This window comes from Bos indicus, chromosome X (assembly GCF_029378745.1).
Source record: "Bos indicus isolate NIAB-ARS_2022 breed Sahiwal x Tharparkar chromosome X, NIAB-ARS_B.indTharparkar_mat_pri_1.0, whole genome shotgun sequence".
Classification (NCBI taxonomy): Eukaryota; Metazoa; Chordata; class Mammalia; order Artiodactyla; family Bovidae; genus Bos; species Bos indicus.
In genome coordinates this window covers 14,682,980-14,698,014 of record NC_091789.1, presented here as the reverse complement: position 1 = coordinate 14,698,014, position 15,035 = coordinate 14,682,980, and the positions used below count along the sequence as shown (strand labels likewise).

The window sequence follows — 15,035 nt, the reverse complement described above, 5'->3', positions numbered from 1 at the left end:
TTCCCTTTAGTTTTGATTCCTGTTCCCTTTGCTTGACTCTCAGAGCCATTTCGCTAATTTAATCTTAATTGCCCTGCCTAGTCTCTTGTGTTAGCTCAAATCCAGTTTTTTCATATGGTTGATTTTATTGGATGAGCGCTAGTGTCCCATCGATCTTACTGATGACACCAGCACTGCTCTAACAGTATAAATTTTCCCTGATTCTTGTGCTCTAGGCTTAGCAAGATGCTGTTAATTCCACTTTGCAAATAGGTCTCATTCACAAAATTTGTTTGCACCATTTAGCCTAAGGGCTCCACACATTACAGAAATCCTTTGTTTGGATTGATTTGTCTTCCTGTAAGAGAAAAGCAGAAAACAGAGTCAAAAGTAGAGGCACAGAAGTAATGGGTTGGTTAGAAAAGCTGGAAAGGCTGAAAGCAGACACCAGGTCCAAGATTTACCTACTTCCATAAGACCAAACAGCTCACTTTGAACTTTTCTTAACAAAATGAATTTGCTCGTTGTATGGACCTCATGCAAAAAGTGAGCATTGATGCATCAAGTATATGCCAATTATTTTTTAAAAACTGAGCATCAACATAAAGACCAGTACATAAGTAAGGAAATGAAAAGCTGCTCTAATGGTAAGGCTGACTTCCCATTACATATCTGCACTAAAAAATGCAAGTGGCAAGAAGTTCACATTATGGTAAGAGATGGTTCCTCTGGATGTAAGGGTTCCTGGACAGGAGCTATGTAGAGTCCTACAGTGGGCTTTCAATGGGATGCTAATGGACTCTCCTTATCGGGAGCCTTTAACAGCAGAATGTGTAAGTGGTATGTCAGAAAGCTGAATCAGAGGCTTTGGAAGAGCAGTGCTACTATTTTAACATCAGAGAGTGACTCTTAACTAGCTGTAGAAATCCACTTGGACGTATCCTCAGGCAAGAGAAACAGGATATGGAGAAATGTTGAAATAGAACAAATTACATCAAAATAGATTGTGACTGGGACTGAGTGGAAGGCCTGGGGCTGAGGATTGGATGCAGGAGTGATGTTAAAAAAGGTCAGACATAAGTGTTTATACCTAAAGAATAGCCATTTAACTCTTTCTTAAGCCTCCATCCAATGGATTCCATGGATCCAGGATAAAGTTACCATCAAATTCAAGTTAAACTCAAGACTCAAGTTTTCTTATTGCTTCTTAAAAAATAAGATTGTTGGAATTCTGAAGTTCTCTCACCACTAATTTATACAGTACACACATGCATACAGAGGCATTAAAAACTGCAATATGTGAAAACTATATCAATGAAGAAATCTTTGTTTAAGGAAAGAAGAGACACTCTTGTTCTGAAAACTCTTCATAGACTAACTACAACCAATCTTACTAGTTTTGGAATCTTTCATTCTGTCAGTATATCCGCCTGCTGGCTGCCTGTGTGTTCACGCACGTGTATGCATGGCTCCTTGCCCTCAGCGACTCATTTTACATCTGTCACCAAAAAGCCATGGTGGCCTCCTTGCCAGTGTGTTGGGAAAATAGATGGAGATTTGGTTACATTCGATGTCTCTAAAAATCAATCCTCTTTTTCCAGATGATTCCAAATTCTCAGAAGCTGTGCAGACCTTGCTCACCTGGATTGAGCGAGGAGAGGTAAACCGTCGCAGTGCCAATAACTTCTACTCCATGATCCAGTCGGCCAACAGCCACGTCCGTCGCCTGGTGAACGAGAAAGCTGCCCATGAGAAAGACATGGAGGAAGCAAAGGAGAAGTTCAAGCAGGCCCTTTCTGGGATTCTCATTCAATGTGAGTGGAAGTCATAGTTCTACTGGAAGGATGAGAGGGCACTTCTCTTAGGCACTGCTCTCTCTAGACAGGAACCAGGCCTTGAGAGCCATCCTGTGTCAAGAAGCCCTGCCCTCTTCATCACTGCCTTGTGCTCTCCTTATATTGCCAAATGCCCAAGCTCCAGTTTCACAGGAATCATATGTACACTTCCCATGTTCATTTTCTCTGGAGTATCTACTTCAGCTCCTTAGAAACACTGATACTTAGACAATAGGCTTGTGCTTTTACTTTCCCTGGTTCTCAAAGTAAGTTACAAGCAGCCTCAGGCTCCAGTGGAAAACTCAGAATTTCACTGCTGAAGTTAGGATGTAGCATCAGGATTTGTAAGCTTCTTAGCTTCAGATTTGCCTCATTATTATTGTGTAATATGCTTTTCAGGTACTCCATTTTAGGGATAAATTGTAATTATACTTTCTGAGGTAATTGAATAAAAGCCAAATTTGCTACTTCTACCTTTTATCTTTAGTTTCCTTTGACATTTCCTTTACTGATGTCAGGACATCCTGGGAAGCCACTGAAATAGCCATTTTCAAAAATTAGTACCACACCAAACCCATCTAAGGTCTCTTAAATGAGACAGGGCAGAAAAACTCTCAAATAATGGTTTTAGTTCCCCATATTATAAAACTATGCACTCTTCTCTTTTGACTGAGAAGCTGTATTCACATTAGGAATGAGGGTACGGTTTTATGACTTTGGTTTTAAACAATCATGGCCTAGTCTTCTCATATTTGACTTCCCATACTTGACTTACACATAAACAGGATTAAGGAGGAGTTGTTTCATTTTCCATTTTTATTCTGAAAGTCCTATGGTCATAGAATCTGGGAGGAGAAAGCATATGTTTTTTAGACTTCAGAATAAATGGGAAAAGAGAGTAGCAAGCCTCATGGGAATGTAAGTCCTTAAATCATTAGTAAACAAGCTAACAATAGGGCTGCAAAGAAAGAAATAATACCTCTGAATTTTCTTACTGTGAACACCCAGCCAGGCAGAGGATCTTGTCCTTCTCTTTTCCCAGAAAAATAGTCATGACTGTTTTCCCTCTCTTGAACCAATTGCAATAAAGCCCTGGAATATTTGTACACATTTCCTCATTTGACATTTTAAGTGACCCTGAAAAATATTTTGTAGGACTGCACTTACACAGTATTCTTACATAATACTTGTATTTCTCCAGCCAACAAGCCTATCTAAGTAGACTTAAAATAGGTCCCATCCACTTTAGGTTTTGATTTGTTGCTTCTGGTTAGACATACCTCAGAATAGTAAGAGGATAGAGTCCATTGAAATGCAGCATTCAGGCTCATTCTGAAGGGCTAGTTTATGAAAGAAACCAATGGTCACAAGGAGTTGGTATAGTTCACTGCTTGCTCTCATGCTGTACTGGGTCAGTAGCGCTAAACCACATTCACCATGACTCCTGCCTGAATGAATACACACTGCCTGTATTAAAGCTTTATTCACCCTTTCACCCCAAATCTTCTAGAGTTCTACTGATGTATACTGATATCTTTGCCTTTGAGTCCTCTTTAAACTCATGGTACCCCAACACACGTAGCCTTTTTTTTTTTTTTTCTTAAGCACAACTCTAGTCAAGTAGTGTCGTAGGAGACACACCAAGCTGATGCTTCTCTTATTTCTTTTCTCCTCGCTTTTGCCATCCCTGGGTGATACTCTGGCTGATTCAACTGTTGATCTGACGCTGCAGTTGAGCAGATAGTAGCCGTCTACCATTCCGCCTCCAAACAAAAGGCTTGGGACCACTTCACAAAAGCCCAGCGTAAAAACATCAGCGTTTGGTGCAAACAAGCTGAGGTTAGTAACTTTTTACTCTGGTAGCCCCTCAGGGGGACAGTTTCTTTCTTTAACAAGTTATTGATTTGGAGTTTAGCTAGAATTAAATAGTGCCAAGCTCCCCTGGCCACAACAAGCCCCTAATGAAATACCGAGACAAGTTCTGTAGCCTGTCGCTGTGTCCTGACCGCCTGCTGCCAAAAGGTAATAAATGTGCACGTGTTGTCTTGAATGCATTCTTCTGGATGGAAACCTTAGTAGTGAAAATGTAGCTGCAATAATTAAAAGTTTACTTCTCTAAGCTAGCTAGTCTTGGGTACAACAATAATTACTGACCTGTGTGTCTAGTGGTAGTGATATTAGGGCTGTCTTACATTTATTAGAGCATCTTGACAATTAAAGCTAAAAGCTGCCTGGTGGTACATTGGAGCACTGAAATTTCTGAGCTTCTTTTATCAAACCTGCTCAGCCATCATTATAGGTGGCAGCTTTAAAGGTAACAGAGGACTCTGATTTCAAATTAAGATGGACACACACCTCTCTGCTTGTGCTCAAATGACACGACTTGTGCTCAGTCGTGTCCAACTCTTTGTGACCCCATGAATCGCAGCACGGCAGGCCTCCCTGTCCATCACCATCTCCTGGAGTTCGCTCAAACTCACGTCCATCGAGTTGGTGATGCCATCCAGCCATCTCATCCTCTGTCGTCCCCTTCTCCTCCTGCCCCCAATCCCTCCCAGCATCAGAGTCTTTTCCAATGAGTCAACTCTTCCCGTGAGGTGTCCAAAGTACTGGAGTTTCAGCTTTAGCATCATTCCTTCCAAAGAACACCCAGGGCTAGAGTCATACAAATCCAGAAAGTTTGTAATTGTATAAAAAATGATAATTAGGGTCAAAAAAGGAAGTGATTGTCTTACTGTAGCACAAAATGGTTTTAGAATGCTAGAGCTACCTCATGTTGTGGAGCCCAACAAACAAAATTCAACATTTCAATTCAAATGTGTACTGAACACATTCTCTGTCTCAGGTAGTATGACAGGCAATGCAGAATAAGGTGGTCTTTGTCCTCAGTGAGCTAAAAAGTTTTTAAAAAGTGACCAAGGGGAGGGTTGGAGTTTAGCACCTAAATTTCAAGTAGCCAAAATCTTTGGTTGAAATAATTCATAAAAATAAAAATTGAGAGAAAAATGCTCAGTATGTCTTCCCGTTGCAGAAAAGCCATACTAGTCTCTACCTTCCCTTCGGAACACATACCTGCGTATCCTTTTTAGGGGTTGGAACAGGCTGTCTGAAGTGCCCCGCCCATTACAGAAAACCCTACCCTATACACTATTTCCTTTTTCATAGGAGTGGCGCCTCTTGTTGGAGCACTGACTCACCTAGCCCACAACCCTTTCGTAAACAAATTTGCAAAAATGGTCTCCATTAATACTATTCATCAAGGCTCTCTGTAGTTATAGCAAGCCCACATATCTGGTGGCTATATGCATGCATGCATGTGCAGTCTCTCAGTCATGTCTGACTCTTTGTGACCCCATGAACCATAGCCCGCCAGGCTCCTCTGTCCATGGAATTTTCCAGATAAGAATATTGGAGTGGGTTGCCATTTCCTTCTCCAGGGGATCTTCCTGACTAAGGGATTGAACCCTCATCTCTTATGTTTCCTGCATTGACAGGCAGAATCTTTACCACTGAACCACCTGGGAAGCCCCTGGTGGCCATATGCTTGAGTTTAGTTACCTCTTCAATAAACTGAGCTATGCTAGTGAGCTGGCCACTTCTCTGGGGCTGTGGAGAGCTGAGAGTTACACACCCTGTCACCTAGTATTGCAGCAGAGCTTGCTTAACACAGTGATAAGGACACGGCCAGCATGACTTACTACATGTTTGGTGACGTGCCTTGTAGACTTTGTAAAAACCTAGAAAAATGCTTCCTGCCTGTTGGATTGGACTAAATTAAGGTCTACCTTGAATACTGCAATCTTTATAAGTAAAACTACTGACAGTGGAACATAGCTCATGGCCTTGCTCTAGCATTGTATTCCCTAAACCTAAAAGATTTCTTCTGCTTTATATTGGTGCCTTTTTAAATCATGGCATTACATTTGTTTTCACCTCTGTGTACTTTCACTTGATGACAGGCAATGCTGAGGACTAGAAGGCAGTATCCTGTAGAAAGTGACAGAACTGTCCTCTTAAATCAGGGCTGCCTCTTAGAACCCCACAGAGAATCAGAGCATCTCAGTGACTTAATCAACTAAACTGGCTTTTTCTTGATGTAGGCATCAAAGCTACAACTCCTAAGCTAGGGGTTTCATCAAGGTAGAAGAGTCTGAACCTTTTCTACCAGTTGCCTTGGGGAATAAACCAGCGGGTGACCTCCTCATGTCACAGAGTGCCTGTTCTTTGTCTCATTGTCATCCTCCTTCCAGCAGCCAACACTGTCTCACTCTAGTGAGAGAAGGTACAGAGTAAGAAGAAAAAGTCCCCACTTTCAGGGAGCTAAGGCACTCACTCTGGCAGCATCTACCAGGCAGACTAGTTTGATAATGAGTCTTTTTCATTGGTTTACTTTCCTGATTTATGTGTGTGAGGCTTCTGCTGATATAATTTGAAAAGGTAATAAAATAAGAGAAGGCTGAAGTCCCTCCCCTTAATAAAAGTTAGCATCTTCAGTGACTTTACTGACAGTTCTGAGTGTTGTGGGAACCCTTTTTCTATGAAATCATTGAAAACCTGTGTATTTCTCTTACTGAGATCTTGGCCTACATTACAAGTTGGGTGGTATTAATATATAAGAAGCTAGAGCCATAGTGGTAGGCACTGGAAGATACTCCCTTGCATTCTCCCTGATGTGAGATTTTATATCACTGGACCAGAGAAAAGGGACATGGTGATTACATACTATTAATAGCATCCTCGTGAAGTGAAATACTGTGATTGCTAAAATCATTCCAAACTCTGAAGACCTGGTTGCAGATAAATGTTCAAGTCATCTGCATACCCTCGTTTTAGGACCCATTTGCACTAACACTAGCTTTTGCTTTCAGCTATCAAACCACATACCAACAAAATTTGGATCAACCAAATTTGTATTTCCATTATGTAGCATACAATAGACATTGATTAAGAGCCTGTGTTTGTGCTTTGGTTGATTGGCTTGAACGATATCTCAGAATCAAATTTCTACATATGCATAGGAGTTATCTCCCTCTCATCTGCCCTTTTGCCACTACTATTAATGTTCAAAGTCTGGGTAAGTACAATTTTGTAATGCAATTCATAAGGAACTTTGCTTTTCTTATAGTTACATTCCTGTCAAAAAACATGAGTAAGATGAATTTAAGTCCACATAAATTTCTTAGAAACTATATAGTTAGATAATTAATGTTCACTGATTTATGATTTGCCTACTTTATGATAAATCAAAAATGTCAGTTGGTACCAAGATGATTCTTTTCATGCATTTTCCTCTGTCTAGGGTTTTTGTTTTATTCTATGTTGAAAATGCTTTGTCCTCCGTTGTGGAGCAGTATGTGAATATCTAAGCTCCACAAAAAGTTGCCACATGGAGAAGGAAATGGCAACCCACTCCAGGATTCTTACCTGGAAAATTCCATGGACAGAGGAGCCTGGTGGGCTACAGTCCATGGGGTCACAAAGAGTTGGCCACAGTTGAGCGACTGAGCACAGAATAGACTCAAAAGCATCATAATGCATTTTGAAAAGTCACTAACAGTTCACTGTTTAAATAAAAATATCGCAGGTGTACTATGGGCAACAAAGTGGTGTAAAAACTTTAGGAGGGCTGTCTTACCTTTTTTGATGTACTCTATCAGTGATGTGACCCAGTCGATTTCATTTACAAATTTTGTAAATTTCATTTACAAATGAAAATTTCTGGAAAATGTTTTTGCATGCCATTGCCACTCATTTGTGCTTCCCTGGTGGCTCAGATGGTAAAGAATCTGCCTGCAATGCAGGAAACCTGGATTTGATACCCTGGGTAGGGAAGATCCCCTGGAGAAGGGAATGGTGAACCACTCCAGTATTCTTGCCTGGAGAATTCCATGGACAGAGGAGCCTGGTGGGCTACAATCCATGGTGTCTCAAAGAGTCGGGCATGACTGAGCAACTTTCACTCACTAGAAGAAGTGTAAATTCCTTGGATTGGCCACTCATTTGGCTTCAGTGATCCAACAGTCAGGATGGGAAAAGGGGCAAATCTAAGAGACAGCTATTTCTCTTGCTGCCTACACTTCAGTGACTCAAAGTCCTCCTGCTGCCTGCTCCTGTGTCCACACTAGGTAGAGTGCCTTCCTTAGGTAAATGCCACCCTTCAGTTCTTCACTCTGAAGGTATTCGTTAGGGCTTGATTCCAAAAGTAGAGCTTTTTTGATCTATCAGAGAATATAGAAAATAGGCATCTTAGATATCAAGTGCTTTAATGGTAAGGTTTTCAAAGTATTAAAATCTCATTTACTTTACTTACAGGTGGTGTCATTTACTGAATGCTGTCCCTATGTTTACTGTCGTCTGGTGCCCTATAACTGCTATTGTTCTCTTTGCTTATTTATATTTATAGAAAAGTAATGATATGGGCCTTAGTTTCTGTGTAGCTAAGAAGGATTGGCTAGTGGTTAGAGGGTGGTACGCTTCACCACTTTGCCTGTCTGGCTGAATATCTATCTGAGAGCAAGCTTCTCCTTAGTTTTTCTTCCCCTTTCATTATCAGCTTAAGGAACTGGTAATTCTTGTTTTTGAAGTATTTTGAGGCATTGAGGTAAAATTTGCCCTTAGGTCCATTATTTTTCTAGGGATTTTTTGAAGTTGGGAAAGATCTCTAGATAAGCTGTATCACTTAGTTATTGAACAGTTTATACTTCTAAGAAGAGATTACACTTTCTTGCCCAGCTGTAAGCAGAAAAGATGCTTTGCAGATGCTGAGCAGCTGCAGGGCATGTTTTAGCTATCAGTTAGGTCTTCCAGCCCTGGGACATTGCCCTAGAAAGAGTACAATTTAGTCTTCAGAGAAGCACAATAACTTCCCCAGAGTTAGACAACTTGTCTGTGAATTGAAAGTTAATCTCTGCTTATACCCTCTGACAGTCTACATTTTTGTTAGGCACCTAGGAGAGCCATGACTTTTCCTGATGAAGTAAGTTGTACAATATTCGAATTTGCCAGTGTCAAACCTCATTGTGATCACCTTTCCAGTAACAGCTCTTTGATAACTGAAATCCAGCCTCCTGAGATAGAATGAATTCTTAGAAATGAGCAATTCCGTTACTGTTCTCTGTGCAATGAGTTTGAATAAGACATAGTAAATCTCTCTCTTGACACAATCCTCTAAAGTTCATTTTTTCTCAAGCAAGTCATTATTTTCTTCTATTTTAAGTAATGCCCCTGCAGCACATGGAAGATCCTGTGTTAATATTTCTATTTTTTTCTGTTTTTTTTTTCCCATTACTTCTTAGCTATTAGTGATAATACTGAATAGCTCACTTTTTAATAGGTCCTTTTATTTATATTTAGTGTAAACTTACCTTGATATAGAAATGTTTTCCTGATAAAAGGAATGAAAAGGGAGAAAGGAGAATATTAGTTGAAGTAGTGATTAACTGTAGCATTAATTATTAAGAAATCCATTTGAAATATTTATAATCTCCCTAAATGGAGGCAATTTTCACCAGACAGCTTTGGACATTTCCTGTATTATGGCCCAACTGGGGCTAACCTAGGCAAAGATTTCTCAGCTTAGTGTAGAGGAGCCCCTGACAGGCATCAAGTGGCCTCTAAATGATTGCAAGCTGTTCAAAAATAGAGTTCTCACACATGAATTTTTTGAAAAAGTGACTTTTCCAATATTATCTCAATCATCCATTGTTATTCATACCGGATCTGTTTACATCCGGTAGCACGTCCCTTCAGCCTGAAGAACTTTCTTCAACTTTTCTTCTAGTGCAAGTCTTTGAGTGACAAATACATTTACATTTGTCTGAAAATATATTAAATGTCATCTCTAGTCTTTAAAAAATCTTTCTCTGAATGTAGAATTCTGAATAAATAGATATTTTTTATTTCTTCTTGCACTTTGCACTTTTAAGACTTGTTTCCCTAACTTCTGGCTTTTACTGTTTCTGAAAGAAAGTTCTTGCAGGTATGTCCATTAATTAAGGGTTTTACCTGCTGATTGTGAATATTTTGCTTTTAAGTCTTTGGATTCTCTTATATTCTTTTAAAGATTGTTGATTTTATTTTCTTTTGTTTTAGTGGTCAATTTACTTCATTGAATATAAACTAGAAATTGTCTGTCTTTGATGGCAACTCAAATCTCAGCTGAGTTTTTCGCCTTAGCTGTGTAGTTTGGAATCTGCTGTGTGCTTTCATGGTTCAGGGATCATGAAGAATTTGAACAGTTTTTATACACAGAATTCGGATTCCTCTCTCTTTGGCTGACTACTTTCTGGGATCCCATCCTTACTTTGCAGTGGCTGTCGAGTAGTGCCCTGAACTCTCTCTATTTTAGGATATAAAGCCTGTGGATTTTCTGTTTAAAAGTTAGCCACCCTGTGAGGTTCTAGCTGTAGTCTGCTCTCAAAGTACAAGTCCCTTTAAAACTGGAAGACCCACATCCTTCTTCCAAGAGTCAACTCTTCTTCAGAATGTACCTGCTTTTGTTCATCCTCTAGTGCCATCAAGTAGTTAGGGAATTGGTTTGGTTTTTTGTTGTTGTTATTATCCAGGGAAGGGTTGATCTGGTAGGAGTTCAGTCCTAACAGCTCATTTGTCACTCTAAACTACTAAACCTGCAAATGTTTGATTAAAAGTTGTGTTGAGTAAGAGTATAAGGGGAGAGGAAAGAGGATGGAAGGCAGTGAAATCAAAGGATTTGACATGGGAAGGTGAACATGGCAGAACCTTTAGGGAAAGTCCAGAAATCCATGTGAGTAAGAGATGGAAGGTGTTTTGCGGTCAACAGTACTGTCTAAAATGGGAGGGATACAAGAATCGTCTGCTGCTAGAGCTCTGGTTATAGAAGGAGAGCCTATGCAGGGCAGAGTGCACAAAGTTTGCTTTGTCTATTGAGACTGTCCTCAGCCTCAACATGCCCCTTTGCCTCTGCCTTAAGACCACTCTGAAGTGTTGTTACCCATTTAAAAAGACCCCACTTTCCCTTGTCCTTAATTCTGTTTATTTCCTCAACATTTTCAAGGCTTTCCCACCTAAAAAGCATGCCTTTTAACCTTAGGAAATTCGCAACATACATAATGATGAATTAATGGGAATCAGGCGAGAAGAAGAAATGGAGATGTCTGATGATGAAATAGAAGAAACAACAGAAACAAAAGAAACTGAAGAATCAGGTAAAGAAAATTCTGCTTTGCTTTATTTAACTAACACCTACTGAAAGGGATGATGCTTTAAAACAACTGGTAAGGTATGGGCACAAACCCATCAGACTGGAACCAGCTAAAAACAATCTGTGAGGCCATATAAGTACACACTGGCTGAATGTCAACTATGTGGCTACAGGACTTTTTGTAGTCTTAATTTACCCCAATTTTCCAGCATTAAAAGTAAACTTTTTATCCTAGGAGCACTGGGTATTTAGGCATCTTTGTTCTATATTTGACCTGGATTTATATGTTCTACAGTAGAAACCATAAGATGGTTTACATATAAATAGCCGAACTTTTAGGAAAAATAATTAGATATCTACATCACTTATACTTTACACCAAAATTAATAACAAATGGATTGAAGATTCAAATGACAAAATCTATATGTAGCAAAAGAAACTTTGGAAAATGTAGGAGTTGGTTATATAATTTGGGTTGAAGATCTCCAAAGATAGAAATCATAAAAGATATTTTTGATAAATGTATCTGCATAAAATTAAATATTTCTGTTTAAAACTCACAGAGTTAAAGAAACAATCTGCAAACTAAACAGAAATATCTATAATGTATGAGTCTGCCTATCCACTGCTTTCCATTGTGGTTACTTGGAGGCTTATCAGAAACCAAACAAGGGTCTACAAACAGCTGTCTGGGTAAAGGTTTTTGCTTTTACCTAATCTAGTCAGGCCCTCACTGCAAGGTGATGGCCATGGTATAAGTCCCCAGAGGAACTCAAATGGCAAACCCGGTGAACAGTATAGCAAGAGCACCCTTCAATTTCATAACAAACCGTCTTGGAGGGGGGATTGCTATGGGAGAAACTAAAATCTCAGCTAAAAGACCAGTGTCTTCAGGTAGACCATTCTAGATAATCTTAGCACTCTGTAGAAACAGTAGACAGGACACTGGACTAAAGTTAGAGCACAGGGAGTTCTAATCCCAGCTCTGCCTATCTTGACCTAGGAAGGACTTCTTCCTCAGTGAGCCTCAGCTTCCATGTTTATAAGAAATACATTATAAAAAACATCTTAATATAGATTTTGTAATGGTTAAGTGAATTCCTTCATTCCTTTATTAGCCATTACATTCCAAGAACTGTGCTAGACATTGGAGATATGGTAGTATACCGCCCCTACTATGTGTATGTCTGTGTGTCTGTGTGAGAGACAGAAAACAGATAGATTACAATGCAAATTAGAATTTATTGGTGTTTGCATATTGAAGTGAGCAGCTTTAGCCACTTGCGCGATCCCAGAATCTTCACTTGTTAGGAAAAAAAAATCAACATTCAGACTGTTTTTAAAGCATTCATTAGCTGTTACATCTGAATCTCCTTTATTTTTGCCATATGTTAGATCCCTAAACATATGAGTGTCCATGTATATTAAATAAACCCTTCACAATCAGTGGATAAGTAACATTTTCAGAACAGGGAACTAATAACTGCAAACACATACTATAAACTTATAGCCAGAATAAACTGAAAAATGTAATAATAATTGAACTATTCAAATGATCTAAGTGTTTAACTGAGATATTTTATAGCTGATTAATCTTTGACTTGTAGGATTGCCTCTACCTCAATGTGTGTAGTATTGTATACAGTGTTAATCCACTGTTACCCTGAAATGAATGCAGCCATAAGTTTGAGCATCCAATTGATAAATTGCTGAGTTTGAGGAGTTATTTGGGGAAGAGAGGGGTATATGGGAGATTCAGATTGAATGTACTTACTAGGGTTATATAATTGCATTTTGCTCTATATCTCTTTTGAGTTAAAAGCTGTATTGGCTACTGCACAGAATCTTATTCGTTTAGAGACTGGAAACTCCCTGACAGATCATCTTATAGCTATTTTCCTTCCTGTTCCACATGCCAGGATGCTGCTTTGTCAAATAAAGCTATCTACAATAGACTTAATGGAGCTTACCAAATAGCTTTTCTCCCAGAAGGTTTCAATTCATTTTAATTCAAGGACTTTTGTGCATTTTTCTTCCCCTCGATCGTATCTAATTTTGTTATCACATGTCTATAGTACTCAACTGCAGAAATCCTGCTCAGTAAGAGCCAATGAGCAGGGCCTCCATTTTTATCTCAATCAGCTGCATGTTTTAGTTATTGCTTGGCTCCAATTAAAAGCTTAAACAACTAGATCTCAAAGGCTTTTTTCCTCCCTCTCCATGCTACCAAACTTGAATTTCAGGAGCCTATAGCACGCTTTTAGTTATATTTATTTCCCAATGAAAGTATGAGTCAAAGCTAGCAGTCTGTTACCTTTGCTTGAAGTGCCATGAAATTTCTATTCTGTGAGATTCTCTATGCTAGCTAACCTCTATTTGTGATTCAGAACTGGAAATATTCTTGCCATGGAAGAAAGGACTGCTGTGCTCAGAGCAATGTGTTGAAGAGGGAGAATCACATCAAAGCAAATCATAATAGTGTGAAACTATTTCATTCTATTGTTAGCCATGATGGAAAGTACATGTACTCAGTAAACATAATAGCTATTCCCTTTCAGAATGTATCTTCTGCTTTCTTCACTTAAACTGCTGGTTTTCAGATTTGGGGTGTGTGTGTGTGGGTGTGTATATATATGTATATATATATATACACACCCACACATACATATATAAATCATTGGGCAACCTTTTAAAATTCAGACTTCTGGGCTGCAGAGTCTGATTCAATAGGTCTGTAATAGAGTTTGGGGAATCTAAATTTTATCAAGCATCCTGAATGATTTCTATGATCATGGTCCAGGAAGTTCATTCAGAAAACATTGACTTAGACTAATTCTCCATTGTTCTAGCCAAAGTTTTCTCTTCAGTTGGCATCCAATCTCCTTCCTTTTCTCCTCCTCCTGCTGCTGCTGCTGCTAAGTTGCTTCAGTCATGTCCAACTCTATGCGACCCCACAGACAGCCTCCTACCAGGCTCCTCTGTCCCTGGGATTCTCCAGGCAAGAACACTGGAGTGGGTTGCCATTTCCTTCTCCAATGCATGAAAGTGAAAAGTGAAAGTGAAGTCGCTCAGTCTTGTCCAACTCTTAGCAACCCTGTGGACTGCAGCCTACCAGGCTCCTCCATCCATCCCATTATTCTCACTTTAGGAGTTGATCATTTAATTAACAAGCATTATGTCATAAAAGCTGATAGGTATAAAGATGTAATATATGTAAATACACATAAAATGTAAGAAATACCACTTGGTGCTGACCTGGAAGATACTGATTAGAATGCAGCAAGGGCAAGAGATATTAGTGTGGGCCAGAGTAGTCGCCATCAGTGAAAATTGATTAAGGCCTTGAAAGTGAACAAGTTTGGATGAAAGGCAAAAAAAGTAAAAACGCATCTTGATGCAGAGAGGGAAAAGGCAAAGGAGTAGAGCTTAAAGAGGGAAATAAAGATGATATGTAATAAGGGTATAAACGATTGAGTGGGCAAGATGGGTCTAAACCATGGGGGACCATGAATGCCAAGCTTAGTATAGTAGGCAATGTCACTATAAGCATGTCTCTCAATCATGGCATTTGTATGATAAAACCAACATGAATTACATATTTTAGGAGATAATTTTGGATTGAGAAAGATAAGCCAGAGACTTTTATAGGAATTGAGATATAAAATGATAAAGATTGGGACTAGTGAAGGTAACAGGAACTGAGAAAATGGTAGAAGGAAAAAACAGAGAGTATGAGATTGAAGATGCCAAGAGTCATTTGGGGGGAAATAAACTAAAATCTTGGATGCCAGATTGGATGTAGATGATGAAGAAAGGAAAGAACTCAGAATGAGCCTAGGTTTTCTAACCTGGGAGAATAGAAGGTTGGTGACTGTATTAGTTCGCTAGAGCTGCTATAACAAGTACCACAAACCAAGTGGCGTAAACAACAGAAATTTATTGTCTCACATTTCTGGAGCCTATAAATCTGAGATAAAGGCTCTGGCAGGGTTGGTTTCTTCTGAGACCTCTGAGAAAAATCTGTTTCATACTTCTCCAGC

At 39.3% G+C, this 15,035-nt stretch overlaps 1 protein-coding gene across 14 annotated transcripts in view; it reads left to right on the top strand.

The window, feature by feature from the left end:
- The window catches only part of ENOX2 (ecto-NOX disulfide-thiol exchanger 2), a 287,975-nt gene that overhangs the window by 238,049 nt on the left and 34,891 nt on the right, over positions 1 to 15,035 (top strand). For all 14 annotated transcript variants that reach the window (XR_011565163.1, XM_070783673.1, XM_070783668.1 and 11 more), the window contains 3 exons: positions 1,581 to 1,793; positions 3,547 to 3,653; positions 10,885 to 10,999. Coding sequence is in view for 13 of the 14 variants with exons in the window: in XM_070783673.1 (XP_070639774.1) it covers positions 1,581 to 1,793; positions 3,547 to 3,653; positions 10,885 to 10,999 (435 nt within the window). In the remaining variant the exon portion in view is untranslated. The remainder of the gene's footprint in view (positions 1 to 1,580; positions 1,794 to 3,546; positions 3,654 to 10,884; positions 11,000 to 15,035) is intronic.